The sequence below is a fragment of the Colias croceus genome, chromosome 10, assembly GCF_905220415.1.
Source record: "Colias croceus chromosome 10, ilColCroc2.1".
NCBI lineage: Eukaryota > Metazoa > Arthropoda > Insecta > Lepidoptera > Pieridae > Colias > Colias croceus.
The window spans coordinates 7,794,104-7,805,714 of record NC_059546.1 but is presented as its reverse complement, the minus strand read 5'-3'; the positions used below and the strand labels follow the sequence as shown (position 1 = coordinate 7,805,714).

The window sequence follows — 11,611 nt, the reverse complement described above, 5'->3', positions numbered from 1 at the left end:
ATTTTTTTTTCTTGTTAAATAAGGTAATAAAGAAGTCGTGAAAATTAAATTAAAACGAAATAACGCACGGTGATAAATACATTTGAATTCTTGAAACTTTGTACAATTCAAAATATAGATGATTGACTTTACAGTATGAAATATAAAGTCAATCAAGATATTATAATCAACACATAATTGTAACACTTTGTTTTAATGAAGATTGTTTTTTTATTCCAACACATCTCGTATCTGATAAATGGTCGTATATTTATATTATACTTGTGATTAAGGAATTTCGCATTCAGAATATCTGAAAAAGATTTGTAGGGCCAGTTTTCTAATATCCTGTGGGATTTTTCTTTTTGTCTCGCATCAAACGCAAAACAAGTTAACAGAGGAAATGAGATTGAAAGCGTCCTTTATTCTATTTTTATTTGTATTGAAGTAAATACGTAAGTATTGACGATTCTTTACAGATCGATGAAACAAAATTTGACATATGATGCTTATATAAATGCTGAAAATAAAAGCTGTGAAAATTAGATGGCTAATTTGTTGACAATATAGATAAGCAATTGATTACAATCTCGCCTGATGTTAAACTTACATGTGACCTAAGATGGAGCGCTTCCCTAGAAGGTACCTGTTTACGCTTGAAGACTCCCACATTGTACTCGTCGGGGAACACAGATTCAGGAAGCAAGTCCCTTAGCGGTTCGAACGAAGAAAACGTATCAAGCATCATGCTACTACGTATTGAACTAGAATTTTGTACTTATTCAAAGAAATATTACGTAAGAAATAATTATCTTTCTTCGTTTCTTTTTTATCGCTTAAGCAGGAAAACGAGCAAGCTGTAGGCCGGTCACCCGGTCACGGTAGGATGGAAAGTGATTCAAAACAATACACACATTGATATCTACACTAATATATTATTATACTGAAGAGTTCGTGTGTTTGTATATATTTAATAATATTTTGCATGTACACAAAAGCTCCGACTTACACACAAGAGTAGGAGATAGACACGATTATGGCACAAGGAACAGGAATAGAATTGAAATGCCATTTTTCCGATTAGCTAAAGTTAAAAATTCATTTATGGGTCAAGGTATACGCTTTTACAATAGAATTCCTCATAATATTAAAGAGTTTAGTAGTTCTAAATTTAAAACTTAAAACCACAGGACAGTTCTTTGGCATATTATGATATATTATGTAGTTAGATATAAGTTACTGTATATTATGTAATAGGTATTGACATGATTTTAAAAGAGCAACTATGGAGTTTCTTGCCGATTCTTCTCCATAGATACTGCTTTCCGAATCGGTGGTAAATGTTAAAAATACTTACCTATGTAATGACGATTCGAAAGTGCTACTAAATAGTAGTCTAATTGAATAAATGAATGTTTGAGTTTGAGTTTGAGTTTTGAGTTTGTTTGAACGTGCTAATCTCAGGAACTTCTTGTCCTATTTGAAAAATTATTTCCGTGTTAGATAGCACATTTATCGAGGAAGGCTATATTATATCGTGACGCTAAGAAGCAATAGGACACACGTGGGTGGAATCGCGGGGCGCAGCTAGTTTTTATATAAACCTCGATATTATCAACTCACCGTTATCCGAACATAAGGTTCATCAATCACGCAACACAATACATACTTTCATAACAAATCACCGCTTTCCCCGAATCGATGTATGCCATTGTAACATCCCAAAAGACATCGCTCAATCCATTACATTCCATTTACAATTCACACTTTACTGAGTTACTGAAAGCGCATTAGATGGAAGAGGGTACCAATAAAGATGTCTCGCTTAAAATAATATTACTGAACAACTTTATTCCTTTTATCACCTTTTTAATCTGATGTTATTTCGTCTCGTTCATTATAGCTGGCTTGTAAACATAACATAATAACAACTGCATGTGATGTTTCGTAAATAAAAAATATCACCAAGCTATGGTTTGTATACCTATAATTGCTATTTCATACATTGAAAAGAAGAGCTACTCTTCCACTGCAGTTGAATAAAAACAAGAAATAGCCAAAGTTGGCCTCTGGTTTTCAATTGCTATGTACTACCTACATTGATTATTTTTACTTGATTCGTATGTAAAAAATAATATTATTCAAATTAAAGAATAATCAATTGTACTTATTTTAAACTTACTCAGAGTATTAAAAAATAGCTGTGGCGCGCGGATTTACCCGCATTGTTACTCCGCTCCTGTTGGTCTTAGCGTGATGATATAAAGCCTATAGCCTTCGTCGATAAATGAGCTAACACCGAAATAATTTTTCAAATCGGACCAGTAGTTCCTGAGATTAGCGCGTTCAAAAAAACAAACTCTTCAGCTTTATAATATTAGAATAGATAATAATTCTAGTACTACAGTCATCCTTATACATAATATGCCTATACAAAGTGATAATTGATATTTGATATTATTTACTTGAATAAATCATTAAAACAATGAGACATAAGAGAAACCCTTGACAGAAGAGCTGTGTATGCAAAATATATATGTGTAAACAAGATAGGAATAGCTGTTCCCAATATTATGCAAATTTCTTAGTATACACGTGCTTTAATAAACAAGTCTATCTTATATGTATATGTAAGCTGTATTATATTTAAGATCAAGATAGATTCAAAGTACACATTATATTGGGGCATGTGTTATAATAATATTACTAGCTTACCACCCGCGGCTTCGCCCGCTTTGTCTAAAACCTAATAAATTATATTTATTTATTTAAATAGGTACACATCACAGCTGACAATTTGACTAATTACTTATACACAAATTTAATCACATGTTGCGGAAAATGCCAGCCAAATGTGTAGATGTGGACCTATTTAAATAAATAAAAAATAAATAAATTTCATCAAATATTTTATCGATAATTTCATCAAATATTTGATCGTAATTATTGTTATCTTTTTTCCTTTTAACCTATTACGCTGTTGTCTTCTTTTTTTGTTTCTGTGTACACTATCTTCCCAATTTTGTAATTGTATTAACTTTCTGCTTTTATTTTTTGGTTGCTTGGAAGAAATTGCTGTTAAGCAATAAAGCCGCCAATTGCTTAGTATAATATCCTGATTTTGTCAAACTTTGTGTGTGCAATAAAGAGTATATAAATAAATAAATAAATAAATAAATATCGACGAAGCCAGCAGTTCCCTTACTATTTTCTCTAGTATTCCAACTGTCTATGATAGGTATATAACTCTCGACGGCTCTAATCCCAAGACTATATATTATTATACTCTTTGTCCCAAGACATAGAAACAATTTATTTGATGGCTGTATCTTACAACTTGATCTAAAACCTAATAAATTATATACTTAAACCTTCCTCTTGAATCACTCTATCAAATAAAAACAACCGGATCACAATCCGTTGCGCAGTTTTAAAGATAATACAAAGGGACATAGGGACAGAGAAAGCAACTTTGTTTTATACTATGTAGTGATATAGATTATTATAATATGGAAAATGCTTTCGCATTCGTTTTTAATTTGAAAATAATATTATCCACTGATTATAATATTATTATAGTTTATACTTTGTATGGCTATTGCTCAAAGCACCATCTTTGTTTTATGATCTTAACAAAATTTCTGCATTAGACTCCTAAACAGGAGTTATGCCGAAATTTAGTTCCGCTTATTTTTCCTAGATGGCTCTATTTTAAATCATTTCATTTTTCATATAATATTATATTTTTGAATAAGGTATAAAATCTTCCTGGATTTATCTGTTAATATAATATATATAAATATAATGTATAACAGCTGTTCCCGTACCATGATGTTTTAAAACAGTATTGTTTCCAGTTTGTAAAAAGGACAGCGCCATAGCGCCCTCACTTTCCCACTCTAGCAAAAATACAGCCTAATATAATATATATTATAGACATCATGGTCCTCTAACTCATGATAATTTTTGTATAAGTAGAAAAACAAATATAAACTACCTTCATAACGATACTACATTATTAATACTTCTAATATAAATGTTACTAATATCACATTGTCTTACCGTTTTTAATCAACTGACATTTTTTAAATAATAGGTACTTAATGGTTTTGTCTAGCCATATTAATATTAATATCTAGGTAATAATTGTCTATACTTTTCCTCAAGCGCCGATCATCATAGAACTATTTAATTAAATTATTATTAACTAACGGGAACAGGAACGTCATAATATAATCAATTACCTTGTTATATATTTGGATACATTATGACACATTAATTTCGGAAAACCAACAGGAAAATGGGAATATAATTAATATATCGTTACAGTTAGTTCATAAGCGTCCATCATGTGGTCAAATAAAATTTGTGTTATAATATTTATTTGTTGTATAATAAAAGTGAATACAAATCCAGGTGATTCTTATATATAACTTCCACGTAATGTTTGGGTAAATTTTAATACTTAATATTTATTTTTTTATTTTAGCAAACACTGATGAAGAATCGAGTGACTATGAAAAGGATGGATCCAAAATAAATGCTGTGAGTCTATACGCTTTCATTAGCTTCACCTGTATGTATGTCACCAACTTCTTTAGACTCATTTTGACCCACATATAACGGCATATTATTTTAATCCAAACTTTGTACACCTATCGAGGATACGTGACAATACCATAAGTTTACGAGTTTATCTTATTAAAGCGTGTATTTGAGTTGTTTTTAACTGTATCTATTTTTATGTTTATAATATAAGCAATGCATACATTATAAATGTATAAATTATTATCGTTATATTAACAAAGTAGATAAGGTAATTTATTTTTATATGAATATTATGTTTCAGGTTTCTAGTGGCGGGCGAATAACAGGAAAATTAGGTATTTCATCAGTTTTATTTAATATCATTTTATTTGCTGGGAATTTTTCAAATTTCAATTTAGAATTCATTTTACAATTATTTTTCGCGTGCTTATACATTGAAAATAAATATGGTCTATTTATTTTAGATGAGTTTGACTAATAGAATTTAATTGATTTTAAATTATCTGTTGCCCATATTGTATCTAGGGTCAATGTACCACTAGCTGACCAAGCGCCAATACATGACCAAAATTCAAATATACGCGCCAATTAAGAAAATACGGCAGCCCCAGATGATAGTTTATTGTTTTTTCTATAAAGCAACATCATCTATAAAATAAAAACAAACCTTGCTGCTATTGGTCAGAAATATCGACATTTTTTCAACACGAAGATGTAATTAAGTAGGTAATCACATTTTTTACTAAGAGTTTTTATCGGGAGTTGATTGGGAAATATTAATTTATCTTGAATGCAATCGATTACTCTTTATATGTCTTGTTATAGGCATAATGTTGAACCATTCTGTTATAGACTTTCGGCTTCATTTTTGGCATGAACAGTTTTTCATGATTTTTAGCGGCCTGGTTATCTTTTGGAGCAACAAAAACAATTTTTCGCCTATTGTTGACCAGTATGGTCAGCTCTTGGTTCTTTATATTTTGCTAAGAAAGACTTGCTTTTTTTTGTGCTTATACCTAATTTAACAAACCATATAAGCCGTCTAAGTCCTATTCCAACACCAACAATGCATCTCGAATCAACATCAACTTCAGTCAGTCATTTCCTTGAACCTCCTTCGCCCAAATTAGTAGATTTAATAACTAAAATGCAACAGCAAATAAGCCCAGCTTTTGGCAAACATTTAATATGGCCTTCTGATTCTCCGTTAAAAAAGAAGACTGAACGCTTGCCCTTTGCTACAACTTCCAAGAAATGGCAAGACTACTGGGTGTCGAAGGAAAAAGAGAAAGAAGAAAAGATTGTATGGTACGTAGGTATAGTCATTAAGGATTAATAACAGTATTGTAAGAATGATTTATAACATTTAATAAAATAAACTTCAATATAAATACAGACTTTTTTATTTATTAAACAAAACTAATATTCGAAGAAGGACATTTTGTCCATTTTGAAAATGGTCAACTTTTAGAGCAATGATGGTCAGATATTGGTGATCAGTGGTCAGGTATTGGTACTTTTAGCAGAAGTAACTTTCAGAGTAGTTTTCATAAAACCTTTAAAGGTTATCAAATTGATACTAAGAACAATAGTTGCAGTGACTATTCAATTATCTGTGTCCCAAAAATAACATTGAACGTAAAACAAATAACCCGTTTTTTATATATAGCTAAAGATAAAACCGCTTAAATGGTCAACTAGTGGTACATCAACCCTATACCTACGTAAAGTGTATTGACTGTTTGTTTGTACGTTATTGAATAATACTATAAAAATAATATAAATATACATAAAAGCTTTTGTATGTTTCAGATAAATGTGCACTAAAAGTTGTAAGTACAGTACTTGTTTTTATTGTTGTTATAAATTTTACAAAAATAGCAGCTAGTTTCATATAATTTTGCTTTACTTCAAACATGAAAAAGTAAATTTGATTTTTTTCTAATTTCAATATTTATCATTAACCACTTTCCGAGATAAAACTATCTACCTATGTAGGTTTCAAGCTATCTATAAACCAAATTTGATCCTAATCGGTTCAGTGTCAAGCGTGAATAAGAGACAGACAAACAGTTACTATCGCATTAACAATTAGGACATTAATGCCCGATTTCACCAATAACCCCTAAACAGTCTCCTAAGTAAGGGTTCCTTAGTTTAAGGGACCCTTCAAATCACTACCAAACCTAACGATTTAGGTGACACTTATCTGTCGGTGAAAGCAAATTTTACGTTAGGTATCCCCTAAATTGACTTAGGTGACACTTAAATTTTACGGGTTGTTGGTGAAAACGGGCATAAGTTTATTTTAACGAATTTTACAAAAAATGTGATTAGTACTACATATATTTTTTCAGGGTATAAAAAGCCAGGCTGATACAAATTCATTTGAAACAGGTAACTATGAGTTCCATGAATAAAAAATGTGTATGTCGTTACATAGATACTAATATATTTAAATATAGAGTAGGTACGTACAAAGGAGAATGGCAAACTCCCATAGGACTCTGGGCCTGATCGTTACACTGATGATTTATGGGTGATTAAATAGATAAAAATATACAGACTCTATGAATATAATAATTATAGATCTTTTCTATGGGATAGCAGAGATATTGGGATATTGATTAAGATCAATTTTGAATATATAACGTTACTAAGGCCCTTCTGCCATTAGGTACGATACTTCTAGAATACGATACTCGCGTAGAATACTACTTAGATATTTGCTGGCTACCCGATGCTCGCATATTATGCGACTGAAAAATGACTAAATTCATAATTATTGTGCCTCGTTTTCGTGGACCGACGTTATAATAATAATAATTCATTTATTTATTGCAACAACAGTTATGTCGTTATGTCGAGCAATCAGCAATTCCAGTGACGAAGAAGCTCTTGCAGTTTTTCTTTTTTATAGAAATAAAAGACGCCAACGTAAGAGTAAGAAGTACTGGATTCATCCATATATTGAAAGAAACATAAATTGTAGAGTTTTTGTAGCCGAACGAGAACTACAACACGATGATTAGATATTTTCAATGACCTAATACTAGGATATTTTTATCTTTCTAACGAAGAGATACGCGCGAGAGTCGAGACGCGATGCAAAAGCGACCGACACGGTGAGTAGTGCTATACTAGTCGCGGACGTGTAGGATACCAGTAGCGTAGTGTGCGAGCCTACATAAAAATGTATGTGAGATACTCCGCGGCGACTAGTCTCCGAGACTTGCAGGATACTTGAATCGCCTATGCGTATCGTAATGGGAGAAGGGCCTAAAACTTCACTCAAATGTCAAACAACAAACATAAACAAATCACTCATCACTGACACAATTATGATTAATAATTTGACATTTTATTAATGGCCAGCTACCTAAATAAAAATGTTATAATTATTATTGATTAAGTAAAACATGTTTTTATTTTATAGAATGATCTAAATAAATTAAGATATGTGTTAAAAATAAGTTAAGTTTTGCTTCTGATTTATAAAGCATTTGAATTCAATAAAATTAAAAATAAAATATAGACATTCATTCGTATTAATCGATATATTCGACTTTTTTACTCCTGACAACACTGACAATCTCTGCTTGATAAGACCAGTAGTCATAGAAATCTAAATAACAATGCCGGTAGTGAACACATTATCTTTTTTTTCAAAGATTTGTTTTCCCATAGAATCAGAAGTAAATATTTTACCAAGAATTACTAAAAATAACATAATGAATTTTAAATATATTATGATTTCTGTAACAGTTAGGCCCAGTTTCGCCATTCTCCTTTGTCACAAACCAACTTTTTATTTAAATCTCTATCACATTTTCGAAATTGGTATTACGCATATTGTGATTCGAATATATTTTACAAACACATATTTAAGTTATATATAACACTTAAATAATATATGTTCGTAAAATATATTCGATACAAGTACGCTACAAGTATCCACTTAGTTGTCTTATGTTTTTTTTTTATATTTTTCGAGAAGAAGTAAATAAGCCGGAAAGAATTATGCAAGCAATTAAGGGAGATCCTGGAACGAAAGGAGAAAAAGGAGATGTTGGTCTGACAGGAATGCCAGGGAATCTTGGTACTAAGGGAGATACGGGAGAAAAAGGAAGTAAGGGTGATATGGGCATTCCAGGAAACGTGACAATATTAGAAATAAAGGGGGAGACTGGTGAAAAAGGAAATAAGGGTGATAAAGGAGAAGAAGGTATAAAGGGAAAAGATGGAGAGAAGGGGGTACCAGGAGAAAAAGGGATAAAGGGTGATACAGGAGCTGCTGGGACAAAAGGAGATGTAGGCAGCAAGGGAGTAAAAGGAGAAATAGGTGAAGGCCGTCAGGGATCGGTTGGACCTAGAGGGGATACCGGGATGGCTGGAAAACCAGGAGTAAGGGGCGAGACGGGTCCTCAGGGGCCAAAGGGTGATTCAGGGAAAGACGGTGGGATGGGACTTAAGGGAGTTAAGGTATGTTTACTTGAATATTGTAATTATATTTCATATTTCAATCATATATCAATCAATCAATATTAAAAGTAGATTTGAGACTGATATTTAATATAATTAAAAAAAACAGATATTTTTGATAATCACTCATAAGTTGGTCACCAAAAGTTACACTTAGTACTTTAGTAGATATCGCTTTAGGTCTGAATACGGCCAGGGGTTCATTCAATTCAAAATTTATCTTTCTTTTTCATTTGATTTAGTTTCATAAGGTCTTACTTAAATTATTGTTCAAAGGGTGAAAAAGGAGAATCAGGAGTCTGCAATAGAGAGAGTAAGTTAGCCTATTTTTTATTATATTATTTATTAATTAATAATTTTTGTTAACAGCAAAAACATTTCAGGTATTACAGGGTCAGAGGCAGAATCCAAATTTCCTGGAACTAGTTTAAATCCAGCTAAAACATGCATTGATATTGACTCACGAGAAAATGGTATGTATTTATTGTTTTCATTTTTCTACGACACACGAAATTCGATATTATCTACTATAAGTAAAAAGCTGTAAATTAGTTACCAAACATAACATTCGATCTTAAAAACGGTACCTACATTAAACGTTAAAGTGAGATCGCATGATTCAACAGCTGAAATGAAATGAAGCTATTTAGCCACATCTTGTATTTTTACGGTACGAGAAATATAATATCTGAGTAACTTTTTAAACTGACTTCAAAAAAAGGATAAAGTTCTCAGGTCGAATGTATTTTTTTTGGGTTTGTTACTTTCTATTATGATGATTCTTGGTCTCATTTAAATTTAGTATCTATAGTTCTGACAATTTGAATGGTTAAAGAAGGGATACTTAGGGAATATTTGTCTTCATAGGACTAGGCTACTATTTTGTGAAAGGGTGGTTAGATGTGTATAATATATTATATTATAACGTGTATTGTGTTTGGTTTGATTTATATAATTTTATAATAACTCCTCTATGTTTTACTCTTTCAGGTATTTATACAATAAATCCTGCGAATAAGTTTGATATCAAATGCGATTTCAACAAAAATCGCGCGTGTCTCATAAACGATCCAAAGAGAAAGAGCGAAAAATTTGAATTTTTAGATGAACCATTTTTACTAAGCGCAGTTGGATTTGAAGTAAATACATTCTATGGTGTGAGTATTTACTAGAATATGAAGTATATTATAATTTATACGAAAATAATTGGTCACTGTAATATAGTTCCAGCAAAATAACTCCACCCCTTATTCCATTAATTAAGTACTTATGTATAATTCCACTGCTTAAAGTTTAAAAGACACCATTGTCTCACACACAAAAGTTATTTGTTCCCAGTATCTATTCAAATTCATATATAATCCAGAATTTTATTTTTATTTTAGTTAACACTATCCCAACTAGCATACCTAAATTCTTGGACTGTAGGTGGCTATGAGAAGATAAGAATCTACTGTGAGGATACCATAGTATATTCAGAAGAAAGTCCAGATAAATCTATACAGTTGCTACTATGGAATGATAATTTCATAGGTCCAAACCCGTCTCCTCACACTCCAGTATATTATAAAGTTACCAAAGATTTGTGCAAGGTATGTATTGAAATCAAGAACATTCGAGTGTATATTATACCCATAATATTTTTACCCATATTATTTCTTGAGCTGAAAGTACTGTTTTACTTTTTTAGTGTTAGCGGAAGATTTATAAGGCATTAATGAATAATATCCACATACCTTTTAATTGTTACTTTCCTCTAACCGAAAATCATATATTGATCATCTCAGAGATAAAGATGAGTTTGATCTTTGAAAAAAAAACTGTGGAGTCATCTCCACAGTTAAGTGAAACTTTTTTCGCATTGAGAGTAAAATTTCCAATACCGTCATGGAGTAAGGTGACGATTTTGGTATCTTTGAATCTTGCCAAAGAAGTTTCACTTCTAACACGTGTCCTCGGCACACGCGCTCTTTTTTATCTAGTAACATTAGGAGTCCTTAATTTTCAATTTAAATTGGTTTAGTTTGCTATACTACAGATATATTTATTTAGTTTTATTATCTTCATTTCAGAAGGAAGAAAAATATACGGAATTAGAAGTGTCATCAGTGACGAGTACGCGCTTACCAATTGTAGATTTTTACATCAGAGACAGGATAAAATTCGCTTCAATATCTCTAGAGCTGTTGGAACTTTGTTTTAACTTTGAACTACCATCTGAAGAAAGCTAATTGTTAATACGTTGTGCGAAATCGAAACAGGATATAATTTTTAAGAAATTGTAGAGTATGTCTGTATCTAATGTTGCTTAAATATTATAGTTGTAAATTAAAATAAGTTGTCCTTATTTTAGTGAAATGAAATTCATATCTGGCTAATGATTATATTTAGAATTAGATTATGATTTAGTGAAGGTTTGTAAACATAGTTTGTAAATGTTTGTAAACTTAAAATTTCTACGTACCTATCTACATGTTTATTCTACTCGTATGTATTACCTACAGTTAAATAACCTTCGAGGTGAATTCAATATCTAGTCATATGCACTAGACTTTTATTTTATTCAAGTATCGACACTATTTAACTTTGAACTACCATCTGA

The 11,611-nt window shown here is 31.2% G+C and overlaps 1 protein-coding gene across 2 annotated transcripts; it reads left to right on the top strand.

Annotated features, from left to right (window-relative positions):
* The first annotated feature begins 4,306 nt into the window (after nucleotides 1-4,306).
* On the top strand, nucleotides 4,307-11,356 carry LOC123695017 (collagen alpha-1(XI) chain-like). 2 transcript variants are annotated; one of them, XM_045640698.1, is made up of 11 exons: nucleotides 4,307-4,395; nucleotides 4,469-4,524; nucleotides 4,829-4,862; nucleotides 6,340-6,359; nucleotides 6,885-6,924; nucleotides 8,525-9,009; nucleotides 9,286-9,322; nucleotides 9,393-9,482; nucleotides 10,000-10,166; nucleotides 10,395-10,601; nucleotides 11,082-11,356. In XM_045640698.1, exons 1-11 carry the CDS (start codon nucleotides 4,329-4,331, stop codon nucleotides 11,238-11,240), a joined length of 1,362 nt encoding a protein of 453 aa, XP_045496654.1. In that variant the 5' UTR covers nucleotides 4,307-4,328; the 3' UTR covers nucleotides 11,241-11,356. The 2 variants fall into 2 exon arrangements, with proteins under 2 accessions (XP_045496654.1, XP_045496653.1); XM_045640697.1 differs by having other exon boundaries at nucleotides 8,522-9,009.
* The last annotated feature ends 255 nt before the right edge of the window (nucleotides 11,357-11,611 follow it).

Bases quoted from the DNA above. Each gene is read 5' to 3' on its own strand.
- LOC123695017 (XM_045640697.1), top strand. From the start codon at position 4,329: ATGTGGTCAAATAAAATTTGTGTTATAATATTTATTTGTTGTATAATA. The intron at 4,863-6,339 runs GTATTTCATCAG...TGTATGTTTCAG, and splicing joins GCGAATAACAGGAAAATTAG to ATAAATGTGCACTAAAAGTT. The intron at 9,323-9,392 runs GTAAGTTAGCCT...AAAACATTTCAG, and splicing joins AGGAGTCTGCAATAGAGAGA to GTATTACAGGGTCAGAGGCA.